General features: G+C 38.8%; 2 protein-coding genes across 4 annotated transcripts in view; both read right to left on the bottom strand.

Moving 5' to 3' along the window:
* gab1 (GRB2 associated binding protein 1) overlaps positions 1-6,611 on the bottom strand; it is a 78,428-nt gene extending 71,817 nt beyond the window's left edge. For all 3 annotated transcript variants that reach the window (XM_022738192.1, XM_022738193.1, XM_022738196.1), the window contains exons 1-2: positions 6,211-6,611; positions 5,928-6,082 (exon numbers count right to left, since the gene is read on the bottom strand). In XM_022738192.1, coding sequence (XP_022593913.1) covers positions 5,928-5,999 — 72 coding nt within the window. In that variant the 5' untranslated portion in view covers positions 6,000-6,082; positions 6,211-6,611. The remainder of the gene's footprint in view (positions 1-5,927; positions 6,083-6,210) is intronic.
* Positions 6,612-9,295: 2,684 nt separating this feature from the next.
* On the bottom strand, positions 9,296-19,719 carry usp38 (ubiquitin specific peptidase 38). Its single transcript, XM_022738341.1, has 11 exons — positions 19,635-19,719; positions 16,730-17,420; positions 15,286-15,421; positions 14,889-15,018; positions 14,550-14,651; positions 13,986-14,144; positions 13,629-13,822; positions 13,422-13,515; positions 13,113-13,219; positions 11,357-12,695; positions 9,296-10,692 (listed from the first exon to the last, which is right to left on the bottom strand). The coding sequence occupies exons 2-11, from the start codon at positions 17,409-17,411 to the stop codon at positions 10,525-10,527; spliced, it is 3,111 nt and encodes a 1,036-aa protein (XP_022594062.1). The 5' UTR covers positions 17,412-17,420; positions 19,635-19,719; the 3' UTR covers positions 9,296-10,524.
* Between the last annotated feature and the right edge of the window lie 653 nt (positions 19,720-20,372).

The following is a 20,372-nucleotide window of genomic DNA, read 5'->3' as shown; positions in this document are numbered from 1 at the left end:
AATGGAGACCAATCACAATCATGTTCACTTCTCTCGTGTTTTGAAACAAAGACTAAAACAACTGTTTAGGTCACAAAAGATTTAAACCTCTGGAAAAAAAATATTAATAGTTTCACAAAACCAACTCAGCTGATAAAATGATGACTTTGAGGATCAAACATAGTTAAATATCACAGAATCTGCTTATTTTTATGATATGTTCTATCCTTACAGGCTAACTCTGCACCACGGTGGGCATCAGTTTAGGTATGATCAAACTAATATGCCTATGTATAACACAGTGATGATATTCTGTGCCTGGAACAAAAGTGGGCCGGCAAGGATAACTATTGTAGTAGCACACATTAATATTTAATGGTTATTTGTTTGTAATGGACATTAAATAATTAATGGCACATGCAATCCATTTTCAAGCAGTGGCAGATCACACAACAGTAGTCTGCTCAGTCCAAATGGAGTGCTGTGTAGCTGTGTTGGTCAGGATATGGTCCAGTAATTTTTTCTTTGTTAGCCTAAGAGGCTAATGCTGCACAAGTACCCCTCTGTTGCATCCCGCTCGGTTGCTTGTTTGTTTGTTTCTTCAAGCATGTGTGTGTGTGGGGGGGTCTAACAGAAAGTGAGTGTTTGTTCTCTGTTCCACTTGCTAAGCAGATTTAATGAATCCTCTACTTAATCAAAAAGCTATGCCTTTGTTTTCGTCTGACCGCGCTGTCACATTTGTTGCATACATATTGCTCTTCAGCAGTTTGCAAATGACAATTGTTTCCAGTCAGCAACAGACAAAGTAATTGGTAGGGGTCATTGTGGTGTATAGTATAAATGCATTTTCTCCCAGCTCAGGGGACTCAAGATCAGCATGTAGTATGTCCTCAGTCTCCCTTTACAGCCATCAGAGGAGGACCTTCAGGGTTCAATATTTTCCTTCATCCGGTCTACCCTGTAGCCTTGTGCTCGAGCACTGAGGCCCTATTAAGGGCTGGACAAAGTACAACAAAATCCTAATCTGTTTCCGATGGGTACATGCCACCTTTGTAATGAATTTAAGATAAAGAATAAATGTGGGACGATGAAATGGAAGCATGTGACAACAAAAAATTGGTATTGCAGTATTTAGGGAACAGCTCTTGAAAGCAGCTTGGGAATATTACCAAAATTGGTTTGCGGGCCAACCCTGATGTCAGCAAATTAGGTTTTTGGTTCCCATTGCCTTCAATACAAATGGCATAGACAAGATGTCTCAAGTAAGGTGCAAAATTTTGATAGCATTTAAATTTTGTTGTACATACACAGCAGACATACCAACAATTTGCTTAACCATTATTCCTGTTTCAGTGTCCTTCTTAACCAAACATCATCTTATTTTAATGTCATAATATGATGTGGCAATATACAGTCACATGCACACTATCTCTTCAGAGAGTGGTGCTGAAACATGACCTTGCGACTTCATCCCTGCATTTCCTCAGGTCCCTGTGATAACACACTGCAGATGTCCTGAAGATACCAGTCTTCGAGCCGTTCCTTTGAAGACAGTTTTACAAGTGGACCTCGACAGAAATTCACAGATTGAGAGGTAAGAAATGAAAGACGAAAAGGAGAACCAGATGGAAAATGCAGTGTCAATGAAATGGAAAACCACAGAGGATACAGTTATGACAAACTATGGCTGAGGAAAGTCCTACAAAAGCAATTGTGGTAAGATACCTTCACGCTGTCCGTGAACGAAACATTTACGGTCAGGAAGTGTTGACTCTTTCTCAGAGAATTCTGACTGCAGCAATGAATTAATCCACTACATAGCCCATTGTATACAGTGCATATATCCTGTATACTACATGCTAACTGAGTCGTTGAAGAGACAAAGGAAAAACTAATCATTCTTATCTGTCACTCAAGAGACACAGAGAGAAAAAAACATTGATCCTATTTCATGGGTTTGTATTTACACAGACATTAAAATAAAGTATACACATTTAATTTTCCAACTGCTTGGATTAATTGTAAAATTTCTTGATCTGTGACTGGCTAACATCAGGTAATAGTGACCAAAATTTGGGTATTTGTGAGAATTGTCTATTCACACTTACTTCATTGGTACTGAATAGAAAGGACAACAATGCATAGTGTGTCAAGTCCATGATGGTTGGGGCTGTTCAGACACGGGCAGGTCGGCTGAACTACTTTCACCTTTGAGCTCCACCAATCAGCAACAGAGCCTTCGGGGTAAACTTTGCCCTGAGTGGTTAATCAGGTAAGCAGGGGCCCCAGCTTCTAGTCTACTGTTGCTCAGTCTGGAAATGGGGATTCAAGTAGATAACTGACACTGATGGCATGTTCACATACTATTGTAAAGTGCTCTGTTGGTTGATTTTTTTTCCCCAGTCATTCAACCTGCCACCAAATATTCACTATCACACAGAGCGCTCCATTTGTTTCAGAACAAATACAGTCATCTTCAGAAGGTTTTGTTCTAACAACATGATTTTTCTTAATTATAGTGACAAGCAGATCTGGCTGATTAAACAAAATATACTGTGCGCATCTTTTATTTTAAAAACATAAAAGAACATTCAGATTCATTTAGATCATTCAGTTTAGTGATGTAAACAAGAAGGTCTGCCATGACATAGATGGGAGAAATAAATCATAATTTTCACATCGTCTGCATATTCGAGGGACGTGATATCTTCCGCAAACATTGTGTGACATATGTGTCATGACACAGGGGCCAAAAGGCTTTGCCTAAGTAAATAATGACGAAAAATTATCAAATGCAGGCAGAAGAATGTCAACAGCCTGACGTTTGGCATTTTCCTTAGCCAAATGTAAATGTACCCGAGTGTTGCATCTTTTAAAATAGATAATGAGGATTTTTGTGTGTGCATGTTCGTGTATTAGGCAAATGAGGCAGTTGTTTGGCACCGAGAAACAGCACAGAGTATATGGTGATGGCAATGTTTTTCTGAATAAAATCTGCCCACTCTCGGACCACTGGCAAACACATCAGGTTTTTCCAGATAATTTTAAACTAGTTTGATATTTGTGGGAATTGAATTGTAATGTCACTGCTTTCTGAACACAACCCAATAGGTGATGAGACAAACATCTGAAGTAGTGATCATGAAACCCCTGTGGTTTAAACTGAATGCCAAGGTGGAGAAAAAGCTAGCAAAGATGTGGCAAGAACAAGAGGCTGATATCCAGAGCGGTAATCACAAGCCATGTTAACGTAGCCAACATATCAAATCATATGATTGCCAATAAACACAGCACACATTTACACCAAACCTCATATGCTTCAACCTCAGATATCTAAGTGTGGTGCTACAAAAATTTTCAAAACATACCTTGCCCTAATGTTAACATTTTAGCATATTGTGCCAGTTACACCAAATGTTTTATCATCAAAGAAAGTAAAAAGTAGTTAACTTCCAGCAAGTGCTTCCTCTTGACAACACTCTTTTCAAATACAACAAAGGAAATAGATTCATCCAATGAAAAAAGTCCTCAGATTATTCAAAAACCAAAACAATTTCTAGATTCAGCCCTAAAACTATCCCACTGATCCTTTCCTGCCTGAAAACACAATACTTGATTTCCAGCTGCATGATTTCTATTTTAGAAGAGAATCAACTTCTCTATTTATTTTAGGCATCAACTCAAACAGCTGGTGGTGAGTTGCCAGATAGGTAACATTTGGACAATTTGTCATCTGCCAAAAAAGGACAGTCAGCACTTCTACAGATTACACAGCCTCATGTGACCAAGCACTATGACCTTTCACGGGGAGGGGAACCATGTACCAATCACCGACCTTTCTGTTAATCTGTATTATGTCAATTGAGAAAAAGACATTATGCAAAACACATAATATCTTGTAGCTGTATCGCATTGCAGACTATAGGGGCTCAATTTGTCAATTCAATTGTTGAACTGTGGAGAAAAACTTTAAAATGTTTGTGGTTTGAAAGGTCATGATTGTTGGGCCTAAAGTAGTTAGGTTAGTTAGTTAGTTTTAGCTCTTATGTAGCCTACATAATGGGTCTCTGCAGTCAACACACTCTTTGTATGAGTGTCATTACCTGTTATGATAAACCTGAGAGTCTGGTCAAACATTTGAGAGGGGAAATGGTGGTGGTGGTGTTGTGGGTCCCTAAACTCCACAAAGGAGTAGTAGAGAGGTGGTTTCCCATGTTACCTTTGTTTATCTTACTGGCCTTTAATGGCTAACCATTAATTCAAAATGCTAAATTTCTCAACAATAAAAAGCCACTTGAACAACCTTCAATGGTTATTTGCATAAATCATAAAAACAAACAATAATGTTGTTTGCAAATCAGCTGTGAACCTTTAACATTATTCTTCACAAAACCAGCATCAGAGTACTTCCCAGGGTCCTCATAACATGCAGTGAGTTGGCCTCCTGGCTATTCCCTGCTACTGTGTCCAGAAAGCAGTTATAAAACTGGAGCAGCAAGTTGCCATATCCCGTTGAGAAAAGCTAAGTCATCCTCAAGCCTGTTGTTTACTCTATTGAGAAAGAACAATTTTGGGCCATTACAGCAAACACTTTGTTTTCGGGGATTATATCAAGTGATGCAGAAGTGAGAACATGCTGAAATGGCAACTAAAAGTTTTCACCCAGACTGTAAATAAGGCTGACCATTGATGGTAAAAATGGTTTGTTCTTCCAACAAATGGTAAATAAGATGTAGTGTCGAATTTGTGTTATAAAGCCATCAGTGATTACCACCCATAAAGACATACACCACAAACTAACACTAACAAAAATGCTCACAATCAGATGGTGAAGTAGGATTTTGACTTCCTCTTCATTAAATCAGACATTATTCTGTCATGAATGTGAGATTCTAGCTAGTTTTAGCTAGATTTTAGTTTTATTGCTTTCAGAAAAAAACTTTTCATCAACCCTGTGCTTTCTGTGAAAGCATACCTCCTCTCAAGTTGCAGGCCTTGTCATTCAAATATCAATAATGGAGATCCACAAGGAAAGGATGTAGACTTGACAGCTAACATGTGCTACTGAAGTTATTTGCTTTTGCATCAGAGCTGTTGTAGGCAATGAAGAGGTTTTCCAAGTGAGTGACAAATAAGCAGAGAATCACAAACAAAACAATGACGATTTACTGCAAGTATGAAAAAATTCCTGGTTGAGTAAGAAATATTTTTTATCCTCACCAAGTATATATTACATATATTGGATGCATGTAACATCGTATATAATATGTGTGTGTGAGAAGCATGAGTGTGAAAGTGTATGAGTGATCAGTCAGTCAGTGTAAGGCAGTAAACACTAATCATTACAGAAACTGTGATAAACAATATTTGATTGTGCACATCTGACAATTCTCTACAACCATCTGCAGGAAGTGGTCATCCTTTGATGTATTCCTAAGTTGTTTTGTAACTCATTTAACCCTTGACATGACCATCTACCACCTTTGACACAGGGAGAGCTGAATGTGACTGCACAACCATTACTTCCCAAGGTAGTCACTGTATTGTGTTATTGGTCTGAGAAAATCAAATGCTCAGAGAGAATGCGGTGAGAATGGATCACAAACCAAAAACTTAAGGAGGCTGTCTCATGATGAAAAAATCTCAAAACAACAGCCATGTGCCCTACTCAAGTGCCCCTGAGCAAAACAGTGGCTTCCTACTTGCTAACTCATGGTTAAGTCACAGTTATTGTAAACGACTACATGGCAAACTATGCTCAGAAAAGACACACACACCGTTTCAGGTTCAGAAAAAATAGCTGAAGTTAGTGCACAGAAGATGAGGCCTACACATGCCTGTCACTGTGCGCAGCCGTGCAGATGAAAGCACCCAAGGAAAAGCTGGCATATTTTGTGTAACAGGTTACTTTATTACAACGTAACAAATAGGATATAAAGTGCACTTACGTAACGTCTCAACTTTTTTTCAGGAGGAGACTTTCTCAGCCACCCTGAGCACACCACATCTCCCCCACTCATATCTGCTCCTTTCTTGCTCTCCCTGGAGTAAAAGCGAAGATCGCTGGTTGGCTTCGTTTGTTTTTGGGAGTGTCTTCTTGTACCTGAAAAAAAGACGTTGACACAAAGCTCATACGGTGAAGTTGAAATTTTAAAAAGTTGAAATGTTGTAGTTTTGTGTATTTTTTGAACGCGATAAATATCTTCACTCCTTCTTCGAAAGTCTACTCACCGACAAGGCAGTTGTCTGAAATGTACAGACCAGATTTTCCACGAGTTGTAGTCAAATAAACGGGAATATCCTGAGGTTGGAGTGAATATAAACCTCTGCGGCACCGCCTTTTGTACAAATATCAACGGTGACTTGTGTATTTTGTTCAAACTGGAACGCTGTGTGGCCAAAAAATAAGACACAGGCAATTGAAAGTCGCTAAGTTTTTGTTGTTATATGTACCGCCTCATGCTAATTCCCGTCAAAGTGGAGCGATTCCCAGTTGGCGAGCTTAAATGTCCCACAGTGTACCGGTGCATAGTTGTCGTTTCTTCGCAAATTAAAACAAGCTTCACCGTAAACACAGTGGTTCCGCCGAGCTTCCCTACCAGTTTACTCCCATGGTTCCTTAATTGTGATTGACAGGGTGGCTCCGTCTTTCCCTAAACTCACCCTCCTCTGGAACATGGCGGTGTCAAGCCAACGGACCTAACCATAAAAGGACCGGAAGTGTAGGGGCTCTCCTTTCAAAATGAAACGTTTGGCTCACCCAGAACGTTTGTTTCAACAACCATTTATCATAACAACGGCTAAAATTTGACATTTTGAGTTACGCGTATTTCGCTATTTCAGTCTTTTTTGATCAATATTAGACTACCATAAATATCTTTGTTAATTTGTTGAACCTTTCAGAGTTATGGCAAGTTATGCCGGTTGGTGGAAACTAGATTTTTCCTAAACAACACGTGTATTTTCATTCGATGATTACAACGACGTGTTTACGAGGCATAATACATTCCTTCATCATGTTCCGTTAATAATATTTGTCACTGACAATTTTGTTTTGAAAGTTAAAACCGGAAGTTATATTCATATAACTCGGTAAGTTTAACCACCAGTTGGAGGACGAACTGGGGAGGCGGCGGCGTGCAGGGAAAACTGTAGCGTTTCAACCATGGGACATGTAGTTCAAAATCATTTGTGTTCGTTCCCAAAAAACAACAAAAGAGTGAAAGGCGGGTTGGTAGATGAATCATGATGTAATAGAGCTAAATTAATCTTTGGGTGAATACAAAAAGTGGCCCCAGACAGTTGAAGAAAAGACAAAGAAGGGACCCACCTCAGTGTGAACCGAAAGGTCCCAACAAATCATTGCACGTCTAAACTACACCATCCACAATGCGTAATGTATTCCCTAAAGAAAGCTCGCCCTTAAAATAATCAGTAATTGACTTTGAACTATGGCAATATGTACCTCAGGCCAGCTTTTGCGGAGGGTCATGAGCAATGGCAGATGTAAATGAGATGTAAAATTATTTTTATTGATAAAGCTGTGCATGGAGTATGTTTACATTATACACTTTTTTTTTTTTTACCTATCTACATGAGTTCGACACTACAAATACTATATCCGTGACAGATTTTATCATATGTTTGTTTTTCATTTGAACTGTATTCTTAGATGTAACAATTCCTAGCTTTACCAGTACTGGTTTAATTGGCCGACACCAAGGTGGTTAGAAATTGGTTATAAGCCTGATATTGATCTGGTTTTGCCAAAACCTGATCAATTTCCTTGGGTGAAGAGAGCATCTATAACTGATCTAGTCCACTGGCTAAGACGTGGTTCCCGAGGACTCAGATCGGTATCTGAGGAATCTTATTGGAATGCTATTGTAGTGGTAAACACTACCCCCAAAGGATTTTCCCTGTAAGTCTATGATTAATGACTTTGCCATTATACAGGCACATTACCTCTTTCAACAGCCTCGGTATTGATGAAGAAACAGAGAGTAATTAAAGGCTGTAGACACAATACACAAATTCCAGTTTATGAATTAATTTTCCACAATACCACATATTTAGCTCTAGATGCATAAGATTTCATGAAATTAGTTTGTTTAAGAGATTGTGTATTTGTGCCTGTGAAATCCTGTCTTTGTCTGTTGTTGTGCTTCACAGGTGCATAAATCTTTAGTTTGTGGACACTGAGGATATTTGACTTGCAGTGCATAACTCATTTGTACCAACACTAGATGAAAACCTTTGTAAATATTACAAAATGCTAATATGACATTAAATGTAAAGAGACAATATAATATACCAGTCCCAGGAGTTAACATTTGAACAAAAATGTAATGGTTTGGTTGATAAATAATTGAGAGTCATTGATTTTTGCAAATGCCCTTTGAAAGCTTTGTACCTACTGCAGTGTTTTTTTCCACATCAATTGCAAATTAGTAAAAATGGTACCTTTACAAATAATCGCTATTGCTACAATACAACTGCCATTTGTCCTATGCCCGTGGGAATCGTGAGTGCATGTGATTTCCCAGTTCCCTTTTCAGTCACTTGGTTTGTCTATTCGCACTTCCATCTACACAAATATATTTTGCAAAGCAAAGCAACAAATGGGAGGATACACATGCTTGTTTTGATGAATTATGCAACCACATACAGCTGTTTTTTTTTTTTTTTTTAATCAGCAAAGTCACTTACATACTAAAATTTTCATGTTTTTATGGAATTTTTCAGGTCTGCAATCTCAGTAATGTGCTGAATTTAACATTTAAACATTTTCATTTTAAAGAATTGAATAAAAAAAAGTATTATTTGCAGTTTCAAATCCATCTCACCACACAGATGTAGCTCCCACAAGAAAACTAGCACTCATTACAAGGTCTGTATGAACTGCAAGGACTAGAAATCATGTACAGCAGTTAAGATGTTTTACTACAGATGACTTCAAGTGGTCAGTATATTTTCTGCAGTGGAAATGCTGAAATATGGAAATATGAGAAGTAAGGTAACACAGACATTTAGGTATACTTGAGCATACCAACATGAGCATAACTTTGGTGTTCAGTTCATTTCCACAGAAATAAATTTAAGGTTTCCAGACACCATCTGCTCCTTTGTATTTCCATGGCTCAATTGAGTGTTCATCTATTTTCTTCCATCTTTTTCATCTCTTATCATTACTGTATGTCCTTTCATATATTTAACATTACATTTATAGTTTAGTCCCCCAACATCTGCCCACCTCTTTGCCCACATACCACTTTAAATAACTTTACCTTCCTGGTTAAGTAAGACATACAACAAATACTGATTTCTTTTTACTGGAGGGAAAGGTGAAGCCATTGTGAATATTAACACAGTACAGCCGAGGTGTAAATTCAGAGAAATTCCTCTTCAAAAGTCTGCATTAAATATCAAAAGGCACATAAAATCAGCATGAACACAAAAGTCTCCCTGAATGATCAAATCAGAGGAATACATTAAAATATGCTGCCAAAAAGTTACCTGTAGTCAAATATGTTTAAACAAGTAGTTTGCAATTTAGTCCTCTGTAAATCACACTAGCTAACAGTGTGAGAACAGCTTCTAATATTCTTACTGAAAATGCTTTTTGGAAATTTCCCATATATAGATTTCACTTTCCATATATATTTTGTATTCCATGATTATGCAGAAATCATGTTCAAGTCATATATACATTTATTGCATGGGATATGAAACCTATAAAACACCAAAGCACACATCAAAAAGATTCAAATATCTTGAAAATCAAACTCCACAGCTCGTGAAGAAAATCTGCTGCATGCAAATCAGAAAAGTAAACAAAGTTTGTGAGCTGTGTATTCAGAACTATGACAAATCAAAAACATTTTATCTTACAGTTGATACTTTCTTCTGTATTGTGCACTGCACATGCATGTGTTTGCATATGTTTGTGTGTGTTGTGTGTGAGGTAATATTATAAACACTCAAGACAAGCTAGATAACATGAGCATGTTCTAGACTGAACCAGTTTTACACTGGTTCACACATTTAATCATGTGTAATGTAAAGATTATTATGAGGTTAATGGTTATTGAAGTTATTTCAATAAAATCAAATGATATTTTGCCATATTTCTTTAATTTAAGGGAGAGAATACACTTGCACCAGTGAGTGTTTTCCACCTCAAGTTTTAAAATTATTTGAAAGTTAATGAAAGATTACAATACTAGGATCACAAAAAAATACCCTGAATAAATAAAAATTTAAATATTAAATGATGACTGAAATAGTGGTATGAAAACCATTTTAGTCAAAATCAAATCTAAGATCAGCACAGATACTGTGTGTGTGTGTGTGTGTGTGTGTGTGTGTGTGTGTGTGTGTGTGTGTGTGTGTGTGTGTGTGTGTGTGTGTGTGTGTGTGATTTCAGTGCTCTTTTTAATGAAGTTATATGCACATCTATGATATGACAGTTCAGGCTCTTGAATCAAGCAGTCCAGGACTCCTTTAGTGCCAGTTCATATGGGTCTCTTGCAGCATTTCGGTCTTTCAGAATACCAGTCTGCTAATGGTATTGAAGCCCCCCCCTCCTCCTCCTCCTCCACCAGATGGACCACAGCTCCCTGGTGGGTTATTGTCATCTGAACCGTTGGGCCTGAATGAGCAGGAAGATGAAGGAGCCTGGAGAGCCTGGGTCCGAGCATTCAGCTCCTGTTCCTATTGACATTATGAAGGAAAGAGAAATGTTTTCACGTCAGTTTATTTCTAACTGTTAAAGTAGGAGTGTGAAACATATACAATAACAACAATGTCATGCCAAAGAGTTGATACAGCATGTGACTGACAGGACATCAGTGCTGCCACTTCACACTGTTACAGCTCCCTCTAGAGGTGATTTACTTTAGTTACTTATACAAGCGTGGTGGAATGTCAACCTAACACGGCACAGTCCAATGACTCGTGAAATTACACCTCATGTCTTATAACAGGACAGTTCAGATTACAGTTGAAGTACAGTCAAAAAAGTCCCATACCCTGCAGGCTCTTAGTTATCTGTAAAAGTACGCTCTGTTTTCTCTCAGCCATTTTCCACCTCAGAGAATCTTGCAAAGTCCTCGACTTTCATAATAACCTCACACTTAGGAGGTTTACTGGTAATGACATTATACGTCAAATGCATGTAAACCATGAAAAATAAGCACAGTTTCAGCCAGAATATCCAATGAAACTCTTCGCAGCAGATTAAATATGTTCTCTAATGTGTCTCACCTCACACTTGGTCTGTATTTACTGGTATGAGTTTTAGGCACTGATAAATTAAATGTGTACCACAATGCCTACAAGTGGGAGAAGTATGTTTCTTTTGTTAACCTTCACTTACCTGTAAATACAGCTTGTTGTCCTTGATAATTGCATCAAGCAATTCTTTCTGCAGGGGAGGTTCAGCATTCAGTCTCATTCCATTTGCCATCAGTCCCCCATTTATGTCCTGCCCTAGTAGCTCCTGTTTTCTGTACATAAGCACATAAGCTGTGTCCTTGGGAAAGCGATTAGTAATGTTTTGCACCGATTGGAAGGATGTGAATGTCACTCTGCTGTCGTTGAACAGCAGCCAATCTCTTGCCTCCTGGACACTATTAGGGACTGTGTCTCCTTGTTCGGGTGGAATTGAGAGAGCTGAGCAAGTGGAGAGGCTACACTCGGCCTGGCCGTTCCCCAAATCCTCCTTGAGGGCAAAGTGATTGGCTGGATGCTGTGTTCCATCTGCTCCGTTGATGTTATGGCCGTAAGAGTAGTAGTGGCCGCTCTCGGATGATATACCAGAATGCATCACCACTGAGCTGAGAACATAGGGCACTGACAGGACAGACATTTCTCCTCCTCCAGTTATCTGCTCTTTTCCATCTATCCTCTCCTTCTCCTCTTCCTCCTCATCTTTTTGAGATGGTTTGAGTTTCTTGGCCAGATTCTCACTGCTCTCAGGAGAATCCACTTGCAGGTTAGAAGAGGTAGAAGAGGAACATTGTACAGGCATTGAAGGGGCATGTACTGGAAGTCTCATTAGTGGTGGGATGGTGACATTTTCCAGAATCTTCCTCCGGACATGGCATTTGGCATCATATGAGAATCTCAGCAGGGTGAGGATCAAGTACTCAGGTGCTGACACCACTTTCATGGTCTTCTCTGCCCGCTGGAGGGAGCTGCACTTCTCGCAGAAATAAGCATTGTCTTCATCCAGGATCTCTGGAGCCAGAAAATAGTTCACCAGGTCAGGCACAGAGAGAGGAGGCTCATTTGTCACTGGCACAAAATGGACATTGCTAGCTGGGGCTTTGGCTGAGCCTGGATCAGGAATTTCACTGCCACCATTGACAGATCCCTGACAGAGAACCTTGGGCTCCTCTGAGGGCCCCTCAGGCTGAGGGCGATACTGAGAGGTGGCAGAAGGACAGAAGGCCAAAGAGAGGTCTGTAAAAGGCTCCTCTTTCTCAGAGATGCAGTTGCACTGCATGCAGCGAATTCCTGTGATCAGTTTCCCACCAAACATCCTTTCTATCAAAGTCTTCCCATCATTCCCAGGTTTGGTTTCTGCAGGAGTCAAAGACAACTCTTCACCTTGCTCTGGAGAAGCCTGACCTGTTGGGTCTTTGCTGCTTGGGTCAACAACCTTTGGCTTAGCTGATTCCAGGACCTGAAGGGTTCTCTCCTCTTCATGTAACCTTGAGATCAGGAGACAGGGACAATCAACATGAGGACAAAATACTACTGTGTACTTATTATAATTTGTGCCACTGCTGTGATAGTGTACCAAATCCATTCTTTCTTTACAATAGTTAAAGAAAGTCATATTATTCAGTTCTAAAGAAAACACACAACACATTAGTAAGCTCCAATCATGCACATTCAACACTATCAATGTTTTATATGCTTTCTGTTCTTAATAGGAATAGCTTTTATATTAACACTTTTTTACATTCTGCATTTAGTGATGCACAAATGATGCACCCACAATGTATTATTGCCATTCATTTGGGATGGGAGAACAAAACAAGAAAAAACATTTTATCTTATTTAAACAAACTTGACATAATCTTACTACACCTGATTCATCCAGTCTGCTTGGAGTGCTACAGTACCTGTCTAGAAGAAACCTGAGGTACTCAGAACAGTCCTGCTGAGAGCCCACATTGAACCAGGGAGGCCGAGATGCTTCCAAGAAGTTTCTGGGAGCATATGCTGCCCTCTATAGGACACAGACAAACACACATGCATGACATACATACACAGACACAGACACACACACAGACACAGACACACACACAGACACAGACACACACACAGACACACACACAGACACAGACACACACACAGCATCATTGTCACCAACTTTTGCAGTTCTCATATCAATATTTTGTGTTATCACAGTTACACAGAACAACACTAACCTGAGTGTGCGCAAGGAAAGCAAAAAGCAGCTGAAGCTTTTTCATTAGTGTGTTGGAACCATTTAGTTGTAATGATAAAACATGCCTTCTGAAACTGGAAGAAATAGTTTGTATTTAATACTCCTGTTTCACAAGAACATTTCACACAAATGCAACATTTGTATATGTATATGTGTATGTGTGTCTGTGTGTGTCTAAATGACTCACTCTGTGGCCATGAAGAGGGTCTGGATGATGCTATTCATGTAACAGGTATTGCCCAGGTTAATCAGGCCTGTCTTGCCTGTCTCAGACTTCCCAGCTTGCCTCAGTAGACCAGACACAAATGAGTTGGACTGAGATGTCCAGGCACTTTGATTCAACACCAGTTTTATCTTTTCCTCTCCAGGTTTTGGAAGATCCTGACAAGACATATTAAAATAATTTAATCAGACGACATGGCAAAAAGTTTACATGCAAAATCAACATCAACTCTTGATAGGTTTTGGTTATTTATTCAGTGTTAAAAATGCACCCAGTTTGCCAGAAAGGACATTTCTTGCATGAGTTGTCCTGCACTTTTACCTTGATGGCCTCTAGTATGTGGTCATAGAGGTCAGGGAAGCCAGAGTACTGGTACATCATGCATTGTATGAGCTCGGTGAACTGCAACAAGAAAGCTTTACTGGTAGGGAGACCATCTGTCCTTAAGGATTGGACTAGGTGCACCACATGTGGAACAACCTGAGACGGTGAGGGAAGAAGAGAAGAAAAGAAAAATGATAAAGACAATGTGGTGCTGAAAAAACTGGAAGGTACTGCTAATATTGATCATACAAATCTGCAAGTCGGTCAGCCAGAGGGTAGCTACACATAAGGAACCCCACAGAGGGTTCAGACTCATTTGCTGAGTATATTTGAGCCTATTCATGTTTTTAGATACTAATGAAATTGGCCAACTCAAGGGCCATTGCTCGGCATTTAAGTACTTCACACATCATTAGTGGGAGAGCGTTGCCGAGCCGGGGGTTCTGGGAGAAGAAGTCTATGCTTTGAAGTAATTTAAGCCAGAGGAGAAGAAAATGAGAAAACCAATAAAGTGGCCATATGAGAGGGAAATGGGCTGTGAGGAGACAGGGGACCCCTTACCAAATGGAAGGCCTCAGGAGAGTGCTGGAAACTCAGCAGCATATGAGACAGCACAGCTAGCGCCCCCTGCCGCACTATGGGGTACCACAGACGACTGAAAACCTGTGGGTTAAAAAATAAATCTTTATGCCATAAATACATTTATTTAAACTGGGGAAATGCTTCAATAATTCAAGTAAGTCTTTTTACCAACCTCAGGTATATTATCTTTGAGATGAATTGCAAGCAACCTAGCTTAATTATTAGTGTAGTTTAACATCTGTGTAGATTTAGAAGATGCATACAATTTCTCATTCCTGAGATCAATAGTAATTAAAATAAGGAGTTCTCAGTACAAACCAGTTCAATCTTGAGCAGAGTGACATCAATAAGGATAGTGAACTTCTGAACTGCAGCAAGTCCTTTCAGTAAAGCAATGACCCAGGTATCAACATGCTGGGCCAGAGGCCAAGAAAGCCAGTCAATCATCCTAGACAGACAGAAAAAGGGCGTGTGGAATGTAAATAATGTGTAGCAATGTTGGCATTAAATAGATCTACAAACTGAATATACAATTAGGGCCAATGTGAAAAGAATTTAGACATGCGTACCTCCAGCTTACATATTTTATAGATGTAAGAAACATGAGTACATACAGACTGTAATTTGTCTAATTTAATTATCTGATTTATTTAAGAATTGAAGAAAAGACTCTGGTCAAGTCATTCATCTCAAAATACTGAATGTGTGAGGTAACCTGCAGAGTGCTTTAGTCATGCTTGCGTCTTTAACATTCTGGTCTGTGGTCAGGCTCTTGATAAGCACTGTGATCATCTGGATGGGGATGTGCTGGACCAGGCTGGCAAGGGCGATGGATGGGTCAAAGGCGGGGTCTGCGAGATGTCAATCACAATCAAAGTGGAATATAATTACACAACTGTCAATTTTTTACAACAACAACGATGAACATTTTAGACGTACTCCCTGATATAATGCAGTGCAACACCAACACAAACTCAAAACTTAAGACAACACTGTTGGTTTGAAACATCTCAAGTTTCACAAGTTTGTGTTCATTACAAGGCTGGTTATGTTATATTTTAAGTAGTTCCTGTTGCTAAGCCACTTGAAAATTCTTTCACTCGGGATGTCTTAATCAGGTTTTTAGCCCCCCCAGTCCAGTTCTTTAATACTGAGTGTTGAGTATCAGCCAATATTGAGTGAGAGTACAATGTTTATTTCTTCATACATAATACAGCTGCACAGAGTACACTTAAGCTATTTAAATTGCTTTCACAGCTGAGCAACTCTGTATTTACAAAATATCTTGCATCACAGCTTTCCTTTGATATTTCCTTATAATATTTTGTATATATAATATAGTTTTTGGTATCTGTGAAGAAGAGTGTAGAGCTGTGGATTTTTTTTTTTGTTTGAACAGGATTCTGACAACATACCTACATACATCCCTACCACAAACAAAATACTGAAGCTACAGCACTTTAGAAGTGCAGTTCATCTGAAAAATGTCACTGAAATAGAGGCAGAGTGACCTTTTAACCCACTGAGGCTCTGCTCACATCGCTGCTCACTCACACACGCTGTGACTATTTAATTGAAACTGAAGCCTGCTGTTTGTTTATTTTGTGCTGATCCGCAGTTCAGTCACCAGCAACACAGCACAGTAGGCTCAGGACAACTCTGAAATTTACCATCAATAAAAGAACTGCAGCTTTGACTTCAGCTGAAGTACTGTATTCTGAACTCAACGACATCTTCACAGCAAATACTTTTCAGTATTTGTCCTTGAAGAAAATGCACTCTTTGAATCAGTGGATTTGAAGGTAATTGCAATAAGCAATTACAAGTGTGTAAAATGAGGTTACTACACTAAAATGAAAATAATGAGTGTGTCAATAATGGTGAATATTATTTGTGTTACATCCAAAGAAGAAAAAAGGTAACTGTTCGTGGGTGCTCAATATTGTGCTAACAACCCTGCCAAGATTTATGGTGGAGGGGTTTTAAGTCATGGGTCTATGCTGCCAAATGCTAATAGCCTTTTCTATTACTCGTAGGCACATGAGTTCATATTCAATTTTTAGCCCTATTAAACCTACAGAAAAATAAAGACATTTTTTTTTGTTGCGCTAAATTATGTTCCCCTGTATTATAGCCATTTTGGAGGGAAGGTGTCTCACCTGTTGAAGAGATGATGGCAAAGACTTCCTGCAGTGAGGGAAGCAGTGTGGCAGGCTCAGCCTTCCAGATGTTCTGCAGCAGTGTGCTAACCTTAGTCACCTGACGTACATACTCTTTTAGCTCCAGCTCTTGGCTAGAAAAGCAGTGGAAGTAACTGATGGTCCTGACCAGCTGCTGGCAGAACAAGACGCCCGACTTATCTCTCGGGATGCACTGCACAAAGTCAGACAGCAGAGTGCTCAGACGGGCACAAACAGCAGGCTCCGGACGTTCACACACCATCCTTAAAACCTCCACCTGGATCACACTGAAGATCTCCAACACTGAGGGGCAGCTGATGAGAAGCCGCAGGCAGCAGTGAATGTAGTCTATTATGGCTGGGTCTTTGCGGTCCAGCTGGCTGTAGCCCTGCTGGAGAAGACTGAGGACAAAGTCTTTACTGAAGAAACGCTCAAACTCTGGGCGGTGGTAGCGTGCATAGGCTTCCAAAACCTGGAAGCCAATCTGCTTCTGGAAGGCATCTTCACCGAGCAAGATGAGCCGGGTGGTGAGAGTAAACAGTGCCTGACACTGCTCCTCTGTCACCTCTTTCTCTGCTGCTTCCACTACCTTCTTCACAATGGCCCTCTTCACTGGAACAGAGTGATCGGAGCTCACGAGGCCCTCCAAAATCTTGTCCATGATGATGGTCTGTAGAGGGCAATTCAGGAAAGAATGAGTTGACACTAAAATAAAGGTGCATGTCACATTTGTGATATCACAAATTGTCTATATTGTTTAAATCATATTGAACACATAGGAGAGATTTGTCCCATTGGTGTGCAGAGCTCTTTTCACCCCCAACTCTCGGAGTACACCAATTGTCTGCATTCGGTGGGTGAACACTGTCAGCATACAAACATAGAACATGTTTACTCAGCTGAACAGGCAGCGACAGGGACTGTTGAGTCGAAAATAGGCATTTTACACGTTTGACAACTACGCCGAAGTATTACACAAACACACAACATGATAGAAAACATCAATTAAAAGTGTTTTTGAGCAATGAATCTTAATTATGGTCATTACTAATAATTATTTTCATAACTGACTAATATATTGATTTTATTTGTCTAATGATTTTTGATAAACATTCAAGAATGTGGAACCAGCAACTGTGGAACATTTTGCTTGAAAAATTACTAGAAAGAGTTAAATGATTTTAGAAATTGTGTCAGATTAATTTTCTCTTATCTACTAATATTTTCAAAACCAATTCAAATGTATTAATGGAAAAAATGTAAAGCAAAATAACATGTTTATTAAACAGTGATTATATTTCTATAGACTGAGCCTTATACGCCAATTTAACCTATACACGGTTGACATTTAATTTTTAATCAAACATACATGTACAACATGTCAAGGTAGTTTCATCTGTCACAGAACTTTTGTCTCAGTTTTGGCCATCATTTTCTCTATGGAGATTTTTGTTGGGTTACTATAACTAAGAGTTTCTGCAGGTTTCACCGAATTAAATTTAAGGTTTTTTGATACATTTTTAATACCACGTAGAACACAATTTAATGCCTGTTTCTTGGTCATACTGGTCAATGCATGAAAAATATAGGTGAATCATGTACTTAGCAAATAATTCTACTTCTAGTTAAGTGCAATGAAGTTATTGCAATTTATATCACATTTCTGTCAGCAGTTGCAAGCAGAATAACAATAATTAATCATAATATAATTAATCATCACAACAAGACATGTACCTTGATAAGCAGCTGAAAATGGATGGATAGATAGATGACTTGAATAATCAATTAAAAAAATAACTTATATAAGGTCCACTTATGAACTGTATATAAATTCAGATGTCTGTAACAATACTAGTGGGAATTTAACAACCAATTTTAGTTAAAGATCACATACTAAAACATTGGATTAGTAACATTGCTGTCAACAGCAGGCTAGAAAAAAACATTAGAAATTAAATTTAAGACTTTTTAATACCTGCTAAGGCTTTTTCAAGGAACTAAAATCAGTGCTTTCTAAGCCTTTTCAAGACGACAGCTGTTCTGTATCAGATTAATCTGATATTTCATTGTTTGTGTGGCTGTCACTCTTCATATATTCTAGTATAGTTCTAATATCTTATATTGCCACAAATGTACAGTGAATATTCCGCATAGTATAGTATGAGTCTGCCTTTGTTATCAGAAACGTATATATTTTTTTATACTTTATTTAGTCCATTTAGTTACTCTATATAATTCAGCCTTTATGCACTGTTCGTTACTTACCTTGTTGTTTTTGAGATTTAAATGAACACTGCAATTTCCCTTTGGACTTAATAAAGTACTCTATTTATCTATCCATCTATCTATGACCTGCAGAGTGCAAATAATGTGGTGTTTTTGTACAACTTTTTTTTTCCCCTCACTCCAACATAATGACTCATCTATTAATTATCTGCCTTAACAACGTCTAATCCTAGCAAAAAAAAGTATTATTTGGTTACCTGTATTTAACACCATTTACATGTTTTTTTTTTAACTCGACACCTGAGAACAGCGACGGTGCCGTAATAACGACCCCCACCGTGAAAAGCACCGGCTGCTGTCTGTGCTTGTGTAGAAACAGGCGGCTAGCTTATGCTAACGCTAGCTGTAATGTTAAAGGAAATCTGTACGTCCGACAGTTAAAAACGTGGCACGGATGCTAAATACAACTATAAGCCCCTGGAGACAGTTCTCCCGCTCCATAGAGATAGCTGTTATTAACATTCTATAACAACAAAAATGAACAAAGCAACCAAACAGGCCTGACACTAGCCGAGTAACGTTAGGAGCCACTGACTTAGCATAAATACCGCTAATATATACATTAGCGCGATGCTGAGGCTTTATAGTGCGTGCTTACCCAAATAAAGCATGTCAACAGTATCCGACTTGAATATCCTCAACTGTCGGTCGGAGTTTAACGACTTTTAACAGATAAAACCGTGTTATTTTGGTCCATTTGTTCGCTCACAATCAGCTGATTAACCCTCCTCTAGCGTCATTCCTATGGACGGAGATGATGGTAGGACCCCTGAGCGAAGCAATCTTCGTCTTAACATTGCCTGTTTACGCAGTTATTTAATTTTAAATAACAAAGTCGGAGGTCTTCTGTGAACAACGTTTCTGAACGTTTCTGAATGACAAGATTTAAATGCAGTCAAACCGCCGTTGAGATATTTAAGAACTTCTGAGAAGTTTGTGTACAGTCGATGTGCTGCATTCAAGTACTCCTCGTGTATCACCTCTTCAGTGGTCTGAAGTATTCACACCATTTACTTAACTAAAAGTACTAATACCATACGGTAAAAATGCTTTATCACAAGAAAAAACCCTGCATTCAAAATCGTACTTAATTAAAAGTAGTAATAATATAATTAGGAAAATGTGCTTAAAGCATTAAAAGTAAGAGCACACAATGCAAAATTCGATAATACATACTGTATGTAAATATGTACATTTGTAAAGGCTTGCAGAGTGTGCACTGTTAAAACAAAAGTGGATGTGGAATTTTATTTGGCCAAGTTTATTTCAGCTTTTTAAGATATCAAATCAAGTCAAGTCAATGTATTTATGAAGCATATTCAAAAACAACAAACGT

This window comes from Seriola dumerili, unplaced genomic scaffold (assembly GCF_002260705.1).
Source record: "Seriola dumerili isolate Sdu_G_001 unplaced genomic scaffold, Sdu_1.0 BDQW01000035.1, whole genome shotgun sequence".
NCBI classification, from domain to species: Eukaryota; Metazoa; Chordata; class Actinopteri; order Carangiformes; family Carangidae; genus Seriola; species Seriola dumerili.
This window is presented reverse-complemented; position numbering and strand designations above follow the sequence as displayed.

What these genes read in the sequence shown, in the direction of transcription:
- usp38 (XM_022738341.1), bottom strand. Translation starts at nt 17,411, where the DNA reads ATGGACAAGATTTTGGAGGGCCTCGTGAGCTCCGATCACTCTGTTCCA. An exon ending in CTCTGCTCAAGATTGAACTG is followed by an intron (nt 14,652 to 14,888) that starts GTTTGTACTGAG and finishes TTTAACCCACAG; the next exon opens with GTTTTCAGTCGTCTGTGGTA. An exon ending in ACAACAAGCTGTATTTACAG is followed by an intron (nt 10,693 to 11,356) that starts GTAAGTGAAGGT and finishes TAATGTCAATAG; the next exon opens with GAACAGGAGCTGAATGCTCG.